The sequence below is a fragment of the Xenopus tropicalis genome, chromosome 7 (genome assembly GCF_000004195.4).
Source record: "Xenopus tropicalis strain Nigerian chromosome 7, UCB_Xtro_10.0, whole genome shotgun sequence".
Lineage (NCBI taxonomy): Eukaryota > Metazoa > Chordata > Amphibia > Anura > Pipidae > Xenopus > Xenopus tropicalis.
In genome coordinates, this window is record NC_030683.2 from 39,847,545 (window position 1) to 39,869,314 (window position 21,770).

Consider the following 21,770-nt stretch of genomic DNA (forward strand, 5'->3'; position numbering starts at 1 on the left):
TCAGAGCGGCAAACACCTCTAGGTAAACTTCTAGGTACCCAGAGAGTAAACTAAATGTGAGTTTAGAGCTTAATACATAAAAACTCACCCACATTTTATTTAGGGATTTATCAATGGGTGAAAGTTAGAGTTCACCATTTGATAAATACACTTCATCATACACAGATCTCATAGAAATGAATAGAACGTGGATGACTTTTTATGTGTTAAACACTAAACTCAATTTTTTGATAAATCTGCCCCCTGTCTACTAAAAATGATTTAAACATTAATTCAACAGTAATTATATCTTGGTTGGGATCAAGTAAATAACACTTTTATTATTGGAAATAGGAAATCATTTTTAAAAATGTGAATGATTTCATTTATTATTATATCTAGGGGAGATATTCAGAGTTCTCTAGATAATAGCTTTCCAGTTACAAGTTGCCGTACCTGTATTCTGCTTTCTGTCAGTATTAGAGCTGGTAAGAAAGATACACTGACAAGCCACAAGGATTAGGTGAAAATGACTGAATTTGAGAAGGCAGGCTCCTTTCTTGCATACAGTATTTCCTTTTTCTTCTAAAGAATCTAAAGTGCATATTAGCAGATTCCTTTCATACACACAGCCAGACTGAGAGAATCCACCGTGCAGGACACTTCCTTCTACCCAGATCCACAGCTATTCTACATACTGAACTGTAAGTGCTAAATCAATTGCAAATTGTGTATTCTGCTGGATATTGTATTTTCTACAGTATGTCGTTTTTATCTGTACCGTATCTTAGTAATTAGGGATAGTCCTATAATGGGCAGATTTGTCAAAGTGTGAGATTAGAGCTCACCACAGTAAAATTCCACCACTTTCTATTCATTCCAATGGGATTTATAGAGGTTTATTTTTATGAAATAGTGAACTCTCACTTTCACCCATTGATAAATACACTTCTAGGATTGAATACAGAGTGGGGGAATATTCCGTGGTGAGCTCTAATTTTACACTAACAAACCTGTCAGATCTTTGAGTTATTCTTTAATTGTATGTTGTGTTTGTATGGGTCTAGGATATAATATTTAGAGCTGGGGTTTTTTTCCCATAATTTGGAGCACCATACTTTGTGTACTGAATAACATATAAACAGTAAATAAACTCAATAGGAATGCTTTTCACCAATTTAGAAAAATTATTAAAAAAAGAAAATTATTGAAAAAATGTCATTTGGTCAATATAGATTGTAAGCTCTACGGGGCAGGGACTTCCATCCTCCTTATCTTATTACAATTGTATCTTGTATTTATTTGTGCTTATTGTAATACTTTGTATTTATCTATTTTAATACCCCTGTTTGTATTAATGTATTCTACTGTACAGCACTGCGTACATAAGTAGCGCTTTATAAATAAAGTTATACATACATTTGGTTAAAATGGACTTTATGGGAAAACTTTCTGGGTTTCCAGATAAGAGATCCCATATCTGCATTATGGGTAATCATAGTGGACAAACATGAGGCTGAAGTTAACCACTATTTGCATAAATCTCTTGAGTAATGTTGGCCACATAGAGGCAAATACTTGAAAGCATTTGACCCTTTAGCTGAAATATTTGTACTATTTGGCAGCACATGCTGATAGCCATGTTGTACTGATATGACTATGAAGCCGATTAATGGGAATGCTACATGTGAGGGTGGGCCTGTGCATTTTTGGGTTCCCTGATGCCCCCCATACATGCGGCAGGTCAGGTTACTGGTCAGTATGGTTTTGCAATTTATCTTATCGTCTGTGGCCCAACCACAACCCAGTTTTACTGAGCAATTTACTTTGCTGGAGGGAACCCACACTCCAATGATCATACCAGTTCTTTAAAGGAGACATATCCTATAACAATTATGATTGTACCAGTGAATTATACTCCTCTAGATATAGAAGGAATGTGCTTAAAAAAGTTGTGTTTCAGACTGATTTATTGAAAATTCCACCAAAACCCAACTAGCCCCGCCCATCTGTTCCACTTCCTGCTGGCTGAATTCTCTGGATGAACTGGGGAGCCGGCGGCCCGCCGTACACTGCACTGTAGGATAGGAACCAATCAGCAGCTAGGCTGACCTGATAGGGAACTGAAGCCTGTCTGTGCTTGTGTGAGTGCAGGGCTGTGATTGGCTCTCCCCCTCCTACTGTGCTTCTGGCAGGGACTGTTATGACACGCCCACTCTTCATTTCACACTGGACAGAGAAGTGAGAGGATCTATAGGGAGCTCCAATAAAGAGGCCATTGTTACAGAGAGGGTTAATGTTTAGCCCAAAGGGAAACCAGCACCGTATATTATTCATTATTGCCTACAAAATTAGCGTTTTTCCCCATTTATCCAATATGTCTACTTTAACAGACTTCATAATTATAGTTATTAGGGATGCACCAAATCCTTAATTTTGGGATTCGGAGGAATTCTGAATCTTTTTTATGAAGGATTCTCCTGAATCTATCCTGAGTCACACATACATTCATAACTTACCCAGCTTTCCATTAGCAGCAGTGAAGAAATTTTCTCTCAAAACCAAATAATATACAGAGCTGGTTTTATTGTAGAGCTAAAAGCTCATTAGGCATGGGTTTTCAGGTTAATTAATAAGAACATGTGATTCTTGAACATAAACTGTTCACTGTATTCAGACGCCAATTAAAAATCAATGTATTTGACTGTACAGAGTGGTCTTGCACATTTAGACCCATTGGCGCATGTAGCAGTTTTCATAAATGTGTCGGTTCTTTAACACTTTCCTGACTGTTGAGAAAATTATCTTCTGAATTGATTAGCCCTTTAGTCTATTTTTCTCTGTAATAATAAAAAAAGTAGCTTGTACAGCTTGTACAGCTTGTACTTGATGAAAACTGCACTGTATTAATTCATATTGGTGACAAAACAATCATATAGGGTTTCTATAATGTTTAGATTAATTTTAGCAGACTTAGGGGCTGATTTACTAATCCACGAATCCGAATCCTGAATGGGAAAAAATCGGATTGGAAACAAACATTTTGCGACTTTTTCGCGATTTTTTTTTTGCGTGAATTGTCGTGACTTTTCGTAGCCGTTACGACTTGCGCAAATTGTCGCAACTTTTTCGTAGCCGTTACGACTTGTGCAAATTGTCGCGACTTTTTCGTATTGAGCGCTAGTAAATGACGGGCAAACCTTTCCGATTTTTCCGCGACGGCAACAAAAAAACGCAAAATACCGATCATTATAAAAAAAATGCATTCGGACACTTTCGATCTGTTCGTGGATTAGTAAATAGGCCATAGAATATGGCAATAGTAACAGAAAGACCCCATATCCGGAAACCTCCAGGTCCCAAGCATTCTTGATAATAAACCCTATACCTTCATAAGATAAAAGAAACTGACTAATCCTTATTAATGTATAAACTTTGCATGAAATAAATTGTATTATTCTGTATTCTGTCCTGTACTTGACTGATTCTGAGACTTTGTTAGCAGGTTTCAGCCGAATCCACTTGCCCAGAGCAACGTAATCTGAGCCCTTAAAATCACTTGATGTTTGGCGAATAAGGAAGTTTCGATTATTTTTAACCCTTCCATATCCTAATATGTATTTGTATACTTACATTTGGTTCAGGATTCAGAGTGCCCAAAATATAATTATAAACAAAGATTGTATGCAGAAGGACTGCATTAAGGAAAAAGTAATTCAGGAAAAAGAAAATACAGAAATGTTTCTGGTAATAGCAAGCTGTGTTCAAAATAAAACCTCACAACAAACAGGTCACTCAACAGAAAAATTCTAAAAATGTACTTGTAAAAAAAAAAAAGTCACTAGTTAAATAAATGCTTGTGACAGTACATGTTCCCCTCGTTCAGGAAGGAGAAATACAAAAAAATTATTTCTGTAACAGAAGCTTGTGATTAACATCAGACTAGAACCACTTGCAATTGGTCTTCATTTTTTATTATTTGTAGTTTTTCTAATTGTTTCCATTTTTGATCAGCAGCTCTCTGGTTTGGAGTTTTGGCAGCTGTCTGGTTGCTAGGGTCCAAATTACCTTAGCAGCCAGGGAGTGGTTTAAATGAGAGACTGATACATGAATAGGAGAGGACCTGAACAGAAAAATAACAAGGGAATGGCAAACAATTAAAGAACTATAAAAAAAATTAATAATGAAGACCACTTGAAAGGTTGCTAAGAACTGGCCATTCTATAACATACTAAAAGATAACTTCAAGGTGAAACTGGTTAACTGGAATCTTTTGTATAATACCAGTAGCTAAATCAGTGTATTTTCATTTTAAGGACACCATACCCCATCAAAGAGTATTGGTGGGAGTCCCCTCAGGTGGCAGTTCCCAGTGCCAAACTGTTTGCAACCAAAATGATCAGGAATTTCCAGGGAGTGGGTGGGGTTTGTATGGTCTGGGGAGTGTTTGATGAAGAGTTGAAGGTTCACCCTTTGATAAATATTCCACTAGACATTCCATGTAAGTGAATAGAGCAAACCTATGCAGATATATATTACACAATATATTATGTAATGACAAAATGTATGTAGAAAGACCATACTTGCTTACCTCTTCATTTGGCAGGACAAAGAAACCCGTAGGCATTTAGATACTCTATTAACTATTTTGTACTTTTGTTGTGAAACCCTCAGTCTTACCATTTCTTAAATTGTATGTATACTGTATATAGTGATGTACTTGGCGCTGAACTCTGCCCTGCCCAACACTGGTGCTGCTTAGATCCCCAAATGAGTTCTCCAATCCTAGTCTGATTGTTGTTACACTGTATAAGCGTATGTTATCATCTTGGTCAGCTGTTGGTCTGTATTGGTTTTCCAATTATTTCAGGTCTTGTAGTGGGTTGTTAATTTTTACTCTTGCATTTGTGGGTTAAATTTTGTAAATCTGGAAATTGTTTGTAATTGTTTACAAAAATGTATTTATTTTTACTTGCATTGATATTTTATTTAGTGTGGTTTTAATGTGTTTAGTAAATGCATGGACTACAACAAAACTTATTTTCTTATTTACTGCACTTTTTAACTGTAACTTAATTTTATGGTAGTGGTGTAACTATAGAGGGAACAGACACTGTTCTCATGAATAGGGAACAGAGGGATCCGAGCCGTGGGTTCTTTTCCTCTATATTTGTATAAATCCCCCCTCCGCAGCTGCTATCCTACCTAAAAAGTGAGCAGGGGGGTGTGAGTTGGCAGGGAGCGATGGGCACAAGCGGGCAGGTGGGAAGGTACGGAGGTTTGTGGTTGCTTTGTGTACCAGCCCCCTCCAAATATTTATTTGGTAGGGGGGCCCGGCTCAGAGTAGTTACACTACTGTTTTATGGTAATAAACCTTATGTCAGATTGTTTTGGAATTTACTGAATCTATTGCCCCAAATATCAAGAAGTAGGATTAGGATTAGAATTAGTATAGGTATTAATAGAGGGCAGGTTTTGGATTATAATAATGTTTCTATGAAGTTCTTACTGACAGTGAATGTATTACTGAGATTGAGGATTTGTGTAATATACCAGTTCAATACATAAGATTTAGAAATCAGTTAATGTTTAGTACTAAACCCTTCAGGGAAGTTAGGGACAGCATTTTCAGCTTCCACTTTTAGGTTTTGGAGCAATAAATAACAATACAAAATACAAAACAAATCTTGGAATCAGCTCCATATTGCATCAGCCTGTAAATGGAAAAATCCCACCAACAGCAACATTATGCTTCTTCTCATTAATGACCACAGGGCCAATGCCAAGATATCACATACAGACCAATCCCAGTTTATTTGCCAATACCCCTTTGTTTTATGTGTTACCTATTGTACTTTATGACACCTGGATTCTGTCTCATGCTTGGTTTGAGAAATGTCTTTGTGTGGCTGTTTTGCCAGAAGCAATTGGCACATATATTGGTAGGTCTACATTTATAATCTCTGTCTCTCTCTTTCACTCAATTATTATGTGGGTGCTCTTGTTCAGGGGGACAACAAGTGGTGCAAGTCTAGTGGTTCCTGCTGTTTTAATCTGGGCCTGATAATTAGGAGTTGCTTTAGAGAGAAAAGACTAAAGGGGAAATGTAATACGTTATAAGCATAAAAAAGTGCACAAATAAGAATACAAATTTGGATTTTAAAATGTAATATTGTTGCTTAGACTCCTGTTGCACTGCAAATGTTAATTGTGCATTGTGCACTTTTAAGACATGCTTGAAGGTGGTGTAATCTTTTGGAGCAAACTTTTTTAGTAAGAAGTTTCATTACATACACTGCACATTGGTGCAAACTATAAAATGCACACCCTTTCTTCTACCGTTGGAACAAATTTGTCCGCATACATTTTCACATTGAGAATATTTTTCTATTACTTACTTTTATACATTCTCCCAAAAATTCCTAAAACTGCCCCTCCAGTGATGCAAGACAGTCCTCGACCAGTTAGTCATCCAGGTGCCTAATGCCTAACTGTGGCCAGTAATGGAAATCAACTAATTGTTTCACATGTGACAGGTTGGAGTTTGTTCATAGGAGCATTTTTCCCGGAAAATACTTTAACCTCTCCCCTGCCCAACTGTAAATCAGGACTGGCTCTTAGCTGGCCAAAACCCAAGGAACTACAAGAAATAAAGAATGGCAAATCCTTAACCCTCACCTCACACACAATCAGCTGACTTCTGTTACACACAAACTAATCTTCAGGCTGGCTAGGTTTTGAGTATAGCTTTTTGGATCTATGACATAAATGGTGCAAGTATCTTGCACAAGTTAAAGGTACTGCAAAAGTAAACAACAATGAAATCAATATTATTTATATGCTATCATTCTGCCAAATATATACTTTTATGTTTGTATGGATGTTAATTCATTTTTAAATCACTGTATAAATGTCACAATGCAATAACAGATAGAAATGTGATTCATATTGCTTTAGAATATATTAAAATATGTGTTTGCCTCCTTTTTAACCTATTAAAGAACTCGTGCTTAAGGTTGGGCTAGCACCCCTTTTAGATGTAGTGATGATATTATAAGTTTTTACATTAATTGCATATACAGTATATTAACCATATGCATCTATTTAATGAAAGTTTTCTTTTCTAGACTTCAATGGCAACGTCAGATGTTACCATTACAGTGAGTATTACAATTGCTCCAAACATTACAGAATATGTGCCTGTCACTAGATGAGACCAGTCATTTGCAGAAGATTCCCATTCACCTTAAAGGAACAGTAACACCAAAAAATGAAAGTGTTTTAAAGTAATTAAAATATAATGTACTGTTGCCCTGCACTGGTAAAACTGGTAAGTTTGCAACAGAAACGCTACTATAGTTTATATAAATGAGCTGCTATGTCAACACATTGGCAGCCATTGAAGCTGGGAAAAAGGAGAAAAGGCACAGGCACATAGTAGATAACAGATAAGCTTTGTAGAATATAATGGGGTTTTATCTGTTATCTGCTAAGTAACCTGTGCCTTTTCTCCTGTAAATGGCTGCCCCCATGGCTACACAGCAGCTTACTTATATAAACTATAGTAGTCTTTCTAAGGCAAACACACCAGTTGTACCAGTGCAGGGCAACAGTACATTATATTGTTATTACTTTTATACACTTTAATTTTTTGGTGTTACTGTCCCTTTAAAGGGGGGCAAATTTGAGCATTTTGTGTGGGTGATAAAATGCTTTAAATGTATAAAACCCTTATCCTTCTGTACACAGCGGAGAGGGTAAGGGAAGGTAGGGCATAGGCAGGGGAATCCAGCAGCGGAGAAGGTCAGGGAAGGTAGGGCATAGGCAGGGGAATTCAGCAGCGGAGAGGGTCAGGGAAGGTAGGCCTATACATTGCTGGTCAGGGAAGGTAGGGCATAGGCAGGGGAATCCAGCAGCGGGGAGGGTCAGGGAAATGGGCAGGGCATAGGCAGGGGAATCCAGCAGCGGGGAGGGTCAGGGAAATGGGCAGGGCATAGGCAGGGGAATCCAGCAGCGGAGAGGGTCAGGGAAGGTAGGGCATAGGCAGGGGAATCCAGCAGCGGAGAGGGTCAGGGAAGGTAGGCCTATACATTGCTGGTAAATTTGTAATTCTAACCCTAGCTTGTGATTTACTGGCTGGGCCAGTCAAATACCAACCAGGTGGAAACCCTACATGGTATAGGGAAAAAATAACACAGATGGTTACAATCTACAGTTTATATATTATATGAAGGTTGGCATTCTAAGTAATAATGAAAGAAAATATCTTTACCATATTTTATAAAAGTGCAAGTTGGACAACAGCTCTCTAGACATTCATATGCGCCTGTATTCTCCTGAAAGTTACTGTAATTGTGTTAATATGTAATAAGGCAAACTCAAGTATAATAGATCTAACATATTATTTCCATAATAGCTACAATAAGCCTCATAAAATGCTAGCACTCCCAGTATGACTAGTAGGTTTATTGGCATACCACATTCTATTCATATATATGTACACCTGACAAACTCTGAGGTGTGTTAGTGACTCAAGTTGGAAAATTTGCAGCTAAACAATAATTTGTTGAATGTAATAACTTGATCTGTTTTCATGAACAACAGCAACTAATCAGTGGGTGTCATTCTAGGCTCTCAGAGGCGCAACGACTAGCTACAGAGAAGCAGACCCTGCAGCTGCAGGGGAGCCCAGGAGTTTAGTGGGCCCAATAAGGCCCTAATTATTTATACATTTCAATATAGTAGTTTTAGTGGTAATATAGTAATTGTAGCAGAAATTAGTAGTATAGGTCAACTTACTAATGATTTGGGACTCTTAATTGAATTTGCTGGGGGCACTGTAACATCTAGTTATGCCTCTGGTTGTGCTACAGTTTAAATGTAAACTTGGCAGCTACTGGGTTACTGAACTTGGAGCAAACTATGTACTTTCTGCCACATCACATTTGATGGGGGGTAGGGAATCCATAATACATTTTTACCCTCATTAAACCATACCATTTTTAACATGATATATCCTGTTTAATCTCTGACCATGCAGAGAAATTTGGGGTAAATGACTTCAGACATCTAATTCAGTAATGTGCACACCCAGACAAAAAATGACAATAGCAAAAAAAATAATGATCATTTTCTTTGGCACTTACATTTCTGTTTCCATAATACTTCCCTAAATGCAACTTACTTACAGTAAGCTATGAAGAAGTTAAGAAGTTAATAATAATGTATTTGAAGACCCTTTTTCCTTTAAAGGGTCTCTTATTATCCTTGTTGCATAATTTCATCTTTGCAAATGGTTTTATTGCTCATGTAACCCTCATGATTATAGATCATCAACCGCCAACAATAAAAAAGGACAGTATTTATTGGATGAATATAATAATGTGAAATGTTTACTCCAGCTCTAGTAACTACAGTATAACCACTGCCAATCATTTGTTTACTGTTTGTACAAACCATAGGAACCACCTTGCATTTAGTTTTTAATGATCTAAACCAGTGCTGTCCAACTGGCGGCCCGCGGGCCCCCCCTCTGTGTGGCCCCCCACCTGTCTGGCTGCTTTGATGGCTTACTCTTGTGTAAGCTTTAAATGGTATCAGTACTGAGATTAACTGCCCCCCCCTGCATGGTTCTCACCTCAGATTCAGGCTGTAATCAGGCTGTATTGTTTAAATATGTAATTCCCTGTGTTGTTCACACCTTTTAATCTCTGCATTGAACACCCCCTGCAGTGTTCACACCTCAGTCTCAGGCTGTAATCACCCCCATTGTTCCCACTGTTCACACCTCAGGAGCAGTAGAAACCCACAAATAATCCCTGCACACTACAAAAAGAACATATACTGAGGTGGTACTGCAATTAAAAAGTTTTTTAATATATAGTTATTGTGCAGACTGTAGGAGCAGTGCCAGCATTGTGTCACTGTAGGCTGCCTGTGTGTGCCATACATCATAGGGCAAGCAGAGTATGGCACACACAGGCAGGGTAGGGAAGGCAGAGTATGGCAAACACAGGCAGAGTATGGCACACACAGGCCAAGTATGGCACAAACCAGCCAAGAATGGCAAACACAGGGAAGGCAGAGTATGGCACACACAGGGTAGGGGAAGGCAGAGTATGGCACACACAGGCCAAGTATTGCACAAACCAGCCAAGTATGGCACACAGGCAGGGTAGGGAAGGCAGAGTATGGCACACACAGGCAGGGTAGGGAAGGCAGAGTATGGCACACACAGGCAGGGTAGGGAAGGCAGAGTATGGCACACACAGGCAGGGTAAGGCAGGCAGAGTATGGCACACACAGGCCAAGTATTGCACAAACCAGCCAAGTATGGCACACAGGCAGGGTAGGGAAGGCAGAGTATGGCACACACAGGCAGGGTAGGGAAGGCAGAGTATGGCACACACGGCCAGGGTAGGGCAGGCAGAGTATGGCAGGTTTTTGCTGTACTACAACCATTAATATGGGTATGGTCATGTGATAACATGGGTGTGGTTTCAAGTGGGTGCGGTTTCAAAAAGGGGAGTGGTCAAAACTGGCTTCCATTATCGGCCCTCCACCACGTAGGTCGGAAAAATTCCGGCCCTCGGTACAACAGAAGTTGGACAGCACTGATCTAAACTAAATTATGCAGAATGTTCGGGATCACCGTACCTTAAGTCTACTAAAAAATCATAAAAAAAGAATTCAACCCAAAAGGATTGTTTTGCTTCCAATAAGGATTAATTATATGTTCATTAGGATCAAGTACAAGGCACTGTTTTTAATACTACAAAAGGAAATCATAAAAAAAATAGAATTACTGTATTTGCTTATAATGGAGTCTATAAGAGTTCACCAGATAACAGATCCCGTAGCACTGACAGACTTTTGAACAGGTTAACAAATTCTTTTTGGGGATCTTACCCCTATATAAAATAAATGACACTAAGTTTGCCCATTAGCACTAACCCAGAGTAATCAATAAATTGTTTGATCTTAAACAGATGACCATTACATTCTACATGCTGATTGGTTGCTATTGGTTATTGCTTTTGGGCAAATTTAGTGCCTTTTATTACATAAACCCATAGGGGCAGATTTACTAATCCACGAATCCGAATCCCGAAAGGGAAAAAATCATATTGGAAAAGAAAATTTTGCGGCTTTTTTATCGCCGTTGCTATTTTTCGTATTTGTCGCGTCTTTTTTGCCGCCATCGCGACTTTATCGTATTTTGCGCAACTATTTTTGCGCAGAATTTTTTCGTATTGAGCGATTGTAAACGGCGGAAAAACCAATCCATTTTTTTCGCGACGGCGACAAAAAAGTTGCAAAAGCAGCAAAAGATAATAAGGATATACTTATGACATAATTAATATTAATGTACATTATTTTAAACAATATTGACACATTAACCAAAAATCATTGTGTTGATTTGTCAGGATATGCTCCACTTTAAACCAACAGATTCTGTTTAGGGGGGTGGTTAGGGTACAACTAAACTTTAAAAATTATCCAAATTGGGATGGCATGTTGGGGAGATTAGTTGCTCGCGATAGTGAAGATTTATTGTGGGCGACTAATCTCCCTGTGTGCCACTTCCCTTAAGGGTGAAGACCCATGGAGCTACTTAGTAGCAGCTACTTTGTCACGGCTACCAACAGATTCTGTTTAGGGGGGGGTTAGGGTACAACTAAACTTTAAAAATTATCCAAATTGTTAATCCGACTGCAAGTTAAATATGGAATTATTGGTTATATTTTACCAGGTGAAACGTGATTTCAGTCGCCTAATTTTTATTTTCATTTTTTTTATTCCAGTCCACTTTACTACCCACTTCTGCCATATCAGCAGTAAGTAACAGCAACAGCAAGTCCTCTAATAAAATACTTTGTGCTAAAGGGCCCTTTATCCATCCAGTGTGATGTCTTCTTATCCTTTGTTTTTCTCTGAAAATGATTTCAGTCACCTAATGCAATTTAATCATTGTTTTTCCAGACGCCAAGCACTGATGGCCTATTAACAGTAAGTACATATTAATAATAAATATTCTAGCATTGGCCAACCCTATTCCTTCCAGTGTTTTCAATTCTTGTCCTTTTCCTCTGGATTTTCTAAAACAATGTTTTGTTTATGATTGTACATAAACTTAATTTAAACAAGGATGGATTTTTTTTGTATTTGATTAATGTAAAAAGATGAAAGGTTTACTCTGGTTCTAGCAACCATAGCAGCCAAGCAGCAGGCACTAGTCGTTGGTCTGTTGTGTGAAATCAAATACTTGATTGGTTGCTAAGGGATTTTTAAATAAGTAGGAAATATTGTGCCTTTTATCATGTTGCTATGGAGGGAGTACGGTAACACAGGCAAAGTTTATATTTGTTCAGTAACCTATGACAAGGAGTTTTTTTAAATTCCTTATTTAATGTAAGTTTTGATTATAAATACTGATTTTTTGGAAGTAGGAGTAAAGTTTTATAGGCTTACCTACTAAAATGTTGCCTTATAACCAAAATATAGAGAACTAAATCAGAACCACTGAAGCAATTATTGTTTTTAAGCCCTTAATAGGCAATTGCTACACAATATGTTTTGGTTGGAAAATACTTTTTTTTAAGTTTCCAATTGCTTTATTTTTTTTTACCAATGTTGGGTATAGCTTTTAAGCCAGGTAATCTGTATTTTTCTTCTTTGCAAAGTGATTTCAGTACATAAACTTAATAATCAATAATTTTGTTTTTGTTTTGGTGAATGTAATAACATGAAAGCTTTACTCTGGTTCTAGTAACCATAGCAGTGAATTAGCAGGTATCATTCGCTGCTTGCTGTGGGTTATAGGCTTATTCACTAAAATGTTGCTGACCAAACATCCAAATAACTAAATTATTGAGATATAAAGCAGAGCCACTAACACTGACATATCAGCAACAAAGATCAATGTTTGTCTGAATTGAGCAGTTCAAAAGATTTTGTTTAATGGGGTGTTAGAGCATATTTTTAACTCGAAAAATTATCCAAATTGTTAATAATTCCACTGCAAGTTTAATCTGGAATGATTGGTTATTTTTTACCAAATAGAAACCAATGTTATATCTTAGTAAATAAGCATTTATCTTTTGTAAATTCATTCCATAGTATTAACAAAATAGCAAAAAGATATTTAGTATATACTTAATACATAATTTCAGTCACATAAGCTGTATTTACATTTTTATTTTTAGGCCACTTCACCAATCACTTCTGACATATCAACAGTAAGTTATAAAGAAGCACATCTTCTAATAAAATACTTGTGTTGAAGGCCCTTAGGGCAGTGACACACGGGGAGATTAGTCACCCATGATAAATCTTAACTACTACGGGCGACTAATCTCCCCAACATGCCTCCCACCGGCAAGAATGTAAATCAGTGGGATGGCATATGCATAGCTTTGGTTTCCCGCTTGAAATTACCTTGCGAGGCAACTTTGGCCGATTGAAGCGATGCGTATGCCATCCCACCGGCAATTTACATTCTTGCTGGTGGGGTGGCATGTCGGGAGGGTTAGTTGCCCGCTGTAGTGAAGATTTATCATGGGCGACTAATCTCCCCATGTCTCACTGCCTACTAGCATTGAGGGGCTCTAAACTCTTAAAATTATCCAAACTGTTAACAATCCCATTAAATCTAGAATCACTGGAAACCATTGTTATCTCTTGGTAAATAAATATTCATTTTTAGTAAATTGGTCCCATAGTTTAATCTGCGTAATCTCTTACCACCAAGAACAAATCAGCAAAAAGATAAGTATTTACTTAGTACATGATTACATCACCCAGTTTGTATTTACATTATTGTTTCAGGCCACTTCACCAATCACGACTGACATATCAACAGTAAGTTATAAAGAAGCACATCTTCTAATAAAATACTTGTGTTGCAGGTCCTTTGTGCACTGGCAGACCCTATTCCATCCAATGTTTTGATTTTTTTTCCTCTTTTCTGCATAAACTTCAATCAATAATAATTTTTTTTTTTGAATGTAATAACATATAAGGTTAACTTTGGTTCTACAGGCAGTAACCATAGCAGGCAATCAGCAGGTATCATTTGGTCGCTTTAGAAATCAAATATCGGTTGCCAATTGCTATGGGTTATAAGCTTACCCACTAAAACTGACCAAACATATTATATGTAAACAAAGATATTTTGGGTGGAAAATGCTTTGTTTTGAATTTTCAGTCTGCTTTATGTCCATATTGATGTTGAAAAATGACTTTTAAATGTGGTTGTAACACCTAGGGGCCTATTTACTAAACAATTTTGAGATAATTTCGTATTTTTTCTAACTTTTTTTTAACTTATAAAAAACTTGTTTGTTAAAATTCCACAAGTTTTTTGTGGTTTTCGTTACTTTTCCACAAAAAAAATGTACTTTACTCAAAGAATACGAACTTTTTGGAGTTCGCTAACACTTTGATTACACTTTCCTCGGGACTATCTTTTCCCAGGTTTGATCTGTCGAGTACCATTGAGTCCTATGGAAGGCTTCCAAAGCCAGACATGGAAGGCATTAAAGCCAGAAAGTTTTCTGTGGCATAATGAACTTTTTGGCACAAAAATATTGTGACTTTTAGAACGCGATTGCAATATTTTCGTACGAATGTTAAAAGCATTTTTGTGACATTTTAGAACTTCAGAAATTATCTTGGCTACTCAGAATTTTTACCATATCGTGTTTTAATCCCCAAAAAATTGGATTTTAGTAAGTGGATTTACAAAAGGAGAGCAGAACTATACTGAGCATTTGTTGGGTGCAGAGCCAGGTAATCTGTATTTATATGCTTTCATTACAGACCATTTCACCGAGCACTGCTGATATAATAACAGTAAGTGATAGACTCATGTTCTGAAAAACTACTAGCACTGAGGGGTGTTTTTTGTCCATTGTCCATTTTATGCTTTTTCTTGAGTTCTTTTTAGAAAATGTTTTTATTATTCTTGATAAAACATATTCCAAAATCAATAAAAACAACAAAAAAGAAAACTCAACAGAAAATGTTTAACATATTGACATATTAACAACACAGATCAGTGTGTTCCACTGCTTTGAGCAGTTCACCAGACTTTGTTTAATGGGGTGTTAGAGCACAGCTAAACTTTTAAAATCATCCAAACTGTCCTCCAAATAATCCAATTAAATCTAGAATCACTGGAAACCATTGTTATCTCTTGGTAAAAAAATATGCATCTTTTGTAAATTGGTCCAATAGTATAATCTGTGTAATCCGTTACCACCCAGAACAAATCAGCAAAATGAAAATAAATATATACTTAGTACATAATTTCAAGCGCACAGTTTGTATTTACATTTTTGTTTCCAGGCCACTTCACCAATCACGACTGACATATCAACAGTAAGTTATAAAGAAGCACATCTAATAAAATACTTGTGTTGAAGGCCCTTTGTCTGGCCATTGTGATGTCTTTTTATCCTTTGATTCCTTCTTTGAAAAATGATTTTAGTCACTTAACTCAATTTAACAAGTGTTTTTCCACAAGCCAAGCGGTAATGGCTTATTAACAGTAAGTTATAAGAAATATATATTGATAATAAAAATACTAACACTGACAGACCATATTGCTTGTTCTTTTTCTCTTGATTTATAAAATGCAGATCAATGTGTTGATCAGAATGTATTCCATTGCTTTGAGCAGTCCACAAGATTTTGTTTAGTATGATGTTAGAGCACTCCTAAACTATAAAAACCGTCCAAACTGTTAATAATTCAACTGCAAGTTAAATCTGAAATTATAGGTTATTTGATCCTAGGTAGAAACCATTGTTATCTCTGCAAATAATATTAATCTTTTGTAAATTGGTCCCATATTAAAATCTGTTTAATATGTAGTCACCCAGAACAAAATATATATATACAGGTATGGGACCCGGGGGTTTTCCGGATAAGGGATCTTTCTGTAATTTGAATCTCCGTAACTTAAGTCTGCTAAAATCATTTAAATATTGAATGAACCCAATAGGATGGCTTTGCATCCAATGAGAATTATATATATCTTAGTTGGGTTCACGTATAAGGTAATGACTTCTAATTACAGAGAAAAAGGAAATAATTTTGAAAAATTAGAATTATTTACTTATAATGGAGTCTATGGGAGATGGCCTTTCTGTAATTCGTAACTTTTTGGATGGTTTCCGGATAAGGGATCATATACCTGTATATCATTTTGTACATGATCACCTAATCTGAAATATTCTTTCTTCTAGACCAGTTCATCAACCACTAATGGCATGTTAACAGTAAGTTGTAAAGAGCCATGTTATAATAAAAATCCTAGAATGGAAGTCCCCTTTTTTATCTATTGAAATGACTTCTTATCCTTTTTCCTTATTTTTATATGTTTTATTGTTCACAATTTTATATAATCTACAATCGATAACAAAGGGAAAAATGTATTGGTCCAATGTAAAAACCATGAAATATTTACTTTTTAGGGCTCTGGCACACGGGGGAGATTAGTCGCCCGCGAACAGGAAGTTAATCGCGGGCGACTAATCTCCCCCGTGTGCCAGAGCCCTTAGGGTGAAGACACACAGAGCTACTTAGTAGCAGCTACTTGTCACGGCTACTAAATGCCAGAAAATACCCTGCCGTAGACAGTACAATAAGTGATCAGCATTATCTATTTTAGTAGCCGTGACAACTAGCTGCTACTAGCAGCCCTGTGTGTCTTCACCCTTACAGTTTTAGTAAACATTGCAGCCAATCAGCAAGTATCATTGGTCTACTGTTTGCAAGCAAATATATTATGGGTTCCTAGTGGGTAGCTAAAGCTAGAAAAAACTTTGAACCTTTCACAAATCTAATTAAACTAGCATCACAATAAGCGTTGATCTTCAGCCAATCTTAAGGAACATCCTAATTATCCACAATGACAATTAGCACAGGGTGACCCTCAGTCAATGGAGAAGTTTAATGTGGTAAATAAAACAAGTGTATTCTGTACTTTATTTTATTTTTTTTCTTATAGTTTTCACTAATTTTCCAAAATATACATTTCTTAACCAATAAATATTTCTTGTACTGATTTGATGTTAGAATAGTAAGGGGTAATATTATACTAGTTTTATAGGTTACTGGATTTCACTGCCCTTTTTTTCTTGCCACGTTTGATTTCAGCTCTGTTTAAAAGTATTCATATCAAAAAATCTGCAATAATCTGTATACCCATAGACAAAAAACTGAAAAATTCAAATAATAGCAACAAGATAATAAACATTTATTAGGTGCATGATTTAAGTCATCTAATCTAAGTACTAAAGTTGTAGTTTAGTGTTAGTATAAATGTTTTCTGAATTGCAGTGAAAGCCAGTGTAGGGATTGCTAGATTGGTGTGGCGCTGAAAAATGGTCAGTGAGATGTATGAGCCTGCAGGTAGTAATGATTATTGGAGTGGTGACCCTCTGTGGAGAATAGAATTTTGGTGGAATATAGATTTTAGTGCTATCACGATAACCAACATTTACCAAACACAGACGTGTCTTGGAGACATGATCTGAGAAAGCTAAGTCATCTGTTTTTCTTTCCAGAAAACTGTAGCTAGCACAAAATTTTTTTGCAACAGTTTTATTTTTATTACCACCCAGTGTTATACTTTACTAATTGTTGGATTTCTTTAAAGTCTTATTTCTTCTTCATTATAGAAAAATAATATGTGACATATGTAACAAATATGTAACAAGCTCCCTAGGAAAGCCAAAATATGCTCCCAACACTGCCCATCCCCACCACTCTTCTCCCCCACCCAGTCCCAGTGTTGTGGTTATGTAACATAGGCAAAGTAGCAACCAGTCATGATTTTCTAGAATAGGATTGATCTTCCAATAAGATGTTTTATTTGAAACATGTGACAAGTAAATGGTACCTGCTGACTGATTGCTATTGGTTACTGCACCCAGGCAAACTTAGTGCCTTTAATTCAAGCATATGGAGCATATTAATTATAGTGTAAATTGACTGATAAATTTGTTAATATGGTGGGGGGTGGGGGTGGCATTGAAATATAATTATTTAGTCCCTTGTGTGGCATGCTCTTTCCTTCTCTGTTTTTGTAGAATAAAAAAAACTAATATCACATTCTACACCCAGGCTCTGGGTATTCTCTTGAAACTCACGTACACAATAGGGTTAGCTGTAAATTGAAAAATATAGGCAAGATAGAAGATAGGCAAAAAGTAAATATCAGTTTTAAAAAACTATATGACCATGACATAATCTGTCCTTTTGTGTTTTTTATCAATACCCCTCTAAAGCTAGCTACACAGGCAAGTCATCATTCAGTTCCTTCATTTTTTTCTTCACCACACTGGAACAAACTGGACATTAGCACTATATTGGCCCTCCAAGGTGGGCATGTAGCGGGAAAGATTTGCTCATTTGACAACCTTGTCAAACAAGCGAATCTTGGTATGTATGGCCAACTAACTGCCGACCCCACATCTGTATGCTATGCCCTGTACAAAAGCACAGTAACTATAGCATCAAATTTCCATTCTTTCTCCAAAAGGTAAACTATGCCCTGAGTAAGAGAGAACTAAATAATATGTATGGTTGGTTACATAAACAATAGCCTGCAGCAGTTTCCTACGTATTTTCTGTAATCTTTTCCTTGATAAACCTGTTCCCTCTCCTTTTCATTTAGACAAATATAAAGTGAAGGGAGGAATGTAAGTAATACATGAGAGACTTCATGACCTCTTATGATATCTAAACCATTTGGATAGGAATAATAAACATTTTGGATTAACTATTTTTACTACTACAAACTTCTTTAAATCAGCCTACTATAAAAAAAGCAATAAACAGCATTAGTAATCTCTAGAGCAGCGATCCCCAACCAGTGACAAGTGAGCTTTACAGGCCAAGCTAAGTGGCCAAAAAGAAAATCTTTAAAAGAAAACTACACTCTTTACAGGTCCCATAAAACTGTCCATATGTAAAACACTGTTTCATATAAATAAAATAATTTCATAAAAATACACGGTCTATAGGTAACTTTTAATGTACATTAATATTTTGAAGAGTAATTTTTAGTGTCACTTTAAGCTCCACCCTTTGGCTCATGTGAGGTACTGTGCTTACACACAAACCAAGGCCACACAAACATACTAAGTTACATCAGCCAATGAATGGACCAGGGATGTAACTTTGGGGGCCGGTGGCCCCCCTCAAAAATGTTTTTTTTTTATGTGAACATCTGTTGTATCTGTACATTATGTAACAGAAACCCTGGAAGCAGGGTTGAGAGTAGGAGTAGGCTGAAGAATCCTGTGCCTAGAGTGCAATGGTGGGGGATGCTAGGTATGTACCACTTGTGCCTGCCTATTTTAGGCCTTGCCAGGGTGTAATAATGAGCTGGAAGTAAACATGAAACCAGACAGGGACAGAGACACAGGCAACGTTCGGTTCTGACAGGTATATGCAGCCTCCCAGGGAAAAGAGGCTGCACTTACTTTCCGCCTTTTCGCCTTCCCCCACACTTGTCACCTCACAGAGGGGCATGATCGGGGGAGGCTTCACTTCAGTGCCTTTTGAACTTTGGGTTGTCCTTTTTTTTTTTCTTTTTTGCTACCTTTGGAACTTGGCCCAGAACTGCCTTCAAATAGCACATACTCAAGGCAGATGTTAATTCAGGTTTTCTTGCGTCAGTGCACCCTGTGCAACACCTTAAGTTTATTCAGTGTATTTGTGTGTGTTTTGAGGTATGGGCATGTAAGTAAATGGATTGTAAATGGAACTCAGTGTACGTTCAGTTCTTGGTTTTATACGATTCTTATTCATTGGGGTCTGTTTATTTTAGCCTTTAAACAAGTACAAGAGCACTAAACAGCCCAAAGAGTGCCAGATTTAAGCTGCCGTTTTGAGTCCTTTAGACTGATTTTGCAGCTTGTCTGCATTTGAAAGGGGACCCCCAAAGGCCCTACCCGACCAATATCTGCCCAAAAATCATCCAGGTGTCGATCGGGCAGGTTCAATTTTTTTAATTGGATCAGAGGCCACTGATGTGATTCTAGCTCAGACCACTTCCATCTTTGCAATTCGATCATTTGTCTCTAGGGCCAAAGATCGAATTAGCCTGATATTACCCACCTTATGTGGGCTCGTTTGATAAACCTGCCAAAAAGAATGAATCTTATAATATATGGCCACCTTTAGTGCTGCTTTTACATGTGTCCACGATCTGACTGCCCTCTGCACCTTGTGTCGGTATGGGACGGCAGGAATCCTGAACTTGCATGTCTGAATGATGCCGGGCTTGAGAGAAGATGCCTATTTGTCTCTTGGCCCATTATGAAGCTGCCACTCTATTGAGTGCAGACACCCTCGGCACAGGACATGGAGCAAAGTGTAGAAAACATGGTTGTGCCCATTTTTTATACTGTTCTCCATCTGCTGCACTAAGTTAAGGACCCCCTATAGCTTTCAGTTAGGTATCAAGGGTTTGTAATTTTTCTGTGCAGAAGTTTGCGTTGTGTACATTAAACTACATGCAATTTGATTCAGAAGGACTGATTTTAAATTTCAGCATTCAGATGACACTCACACACAATAAAAAGCTATAGACTGTGAGTGCTCAGGCCAAAATTATGAATTGCATCAGTTTACAATTTATAAATTATAAATGTGTGTTGGACCTTCTAAGTTGTATAAACTGCCCAAAGACTTGGCCATTGTAAGCAGATCCAGGCCTTTCTGGTGCTTGCTTGTTGGTACTGTCCTGTCAGTTTCCAGACAGTAGGTGCATTCTGCATGAAAGTACAATAACCCATTAAGCTTAAACTCTCAGAGATTGAGTCACTGTTTCTTGAAGCATTTCGACAGCTAAACTTACCTTGACATTGTTGTGACCACAGCCCTGGCTGCACCTTTTATATTGCAATGCTGGCTATTTCATGCGTTTGTTTAAGGGGAGGGGTGGAAAACCTACTTTGCATTTCTACTTCATTTTACAAAATGTAAATCATCTCATACCTTTCTGTTTCCTGAATTCTTTGCCAAGAGTTTAAAGGTTGCAATGGCAAAAAGTTAAAATATCTTCAATAATCTCTCACCATGTGTACTCTCCAAGATTGTAGTGCCTAATAGTCCATTTTTTCCACATTGAAAATATACTGAACATTACAGTCTCAATCACAGCCCTTATCAGTGCAGCTACTCCTGAGGTGGAATCGGAGCTACATGATTGTGCTGCTACTACCTATACTAGGAATTGCACAGGGAAACATAGAATAAAAACTTGTTAGTGCAGTTGCACATCATGACAGGTAGATCTGAAGCTGGATTCCTGCATTGTGCTGGATTCCCACATATATACCCACAGAACACCTGACATGTGGGCTTACTATGTGTTAAAGAAAAAGTCATCGGATGTAGTGTTATAAAAATCACAGGTTTCCAGGTTTCCCTACTGTATGGCCCACGAGTTGGCACCAGACTAAAGGATGGGATTCTACATTAAGTTAGCAATACATCTCTTATACCAGTTGCAGTTGGTCTAGGAGATGGTGGCATTGTGATTGTTCGATAGGTATGTTTGGCATCTAATCACATGTATGGCATTAAACACCAAAAACAAAAATAAGCATTTTCATTTGACCTGGCAGACAGTAATTTGTATTTCTAGAAGAAGAAGGTTTTCTGTGATGTATTTTATTGCGGCAGGTTTCTTATCAGCTCTGCTGTGTTCAGACATTTTTTTACAGCCCCACACTTTCTTTTGCAGTGGTTGTCTAACTGTTGAAGCACCC

General features: G+C 37.3%; 1 protein-coding gene across 17 annotated transcripts in view; it reads left to right on the top strand.

Moving 5' to 3' along the window:
- Positions 1-576: 576 nt before the first annotated feature.
- Positions 577-21,770, top strand: part of LOC101734194 (cell wall protein DAN4) — a 42,739-nt gene continuing 21,545 nt past the window's right edge. The window contains exons 1-9 of one of the 17 annotated variants that reach the window (XM_031906059.1): positions 578-683; positions 7,107-7,139; positions 11,784-11,816; positions 11,962-11,988; positions 13,185-13,217; positions 13,807-13,839; positions 14,800-14,832; positions 15,328-15,360; positions 16,230-16,262. In XM_031906059.1, the coding sequence (XP_031761919.1) occupies positions 7,113-7,139; positions 11,784-11,816; positions 11,962-11,988; positions 13,185-13,217; positions 13,807-13,839; positions 14,800-14,832; positions 15,328-15,360; positions 16,230-16,262 (252 nt within the window). In that variant the 5' untranslated portion in view covers positions 578-683; positions 7,107-7,112. Of the gene's footprint in view, positions 684-7,106; positions 7,140-11,783; positions 11,817-11,961; positions 11,989-13,184; positions 13,218-13,806; positions 13,840-14,799; positions 14,833-15,327; positions 15,361-16,229; positions 16,263-21,770 lie in introns of all 17 variants that reach the window. The other 16 variants (XM_031906058.1, XM_031906062.1, XM_031906063.1 and 13 more) reach the window with 16 other exon arrangements.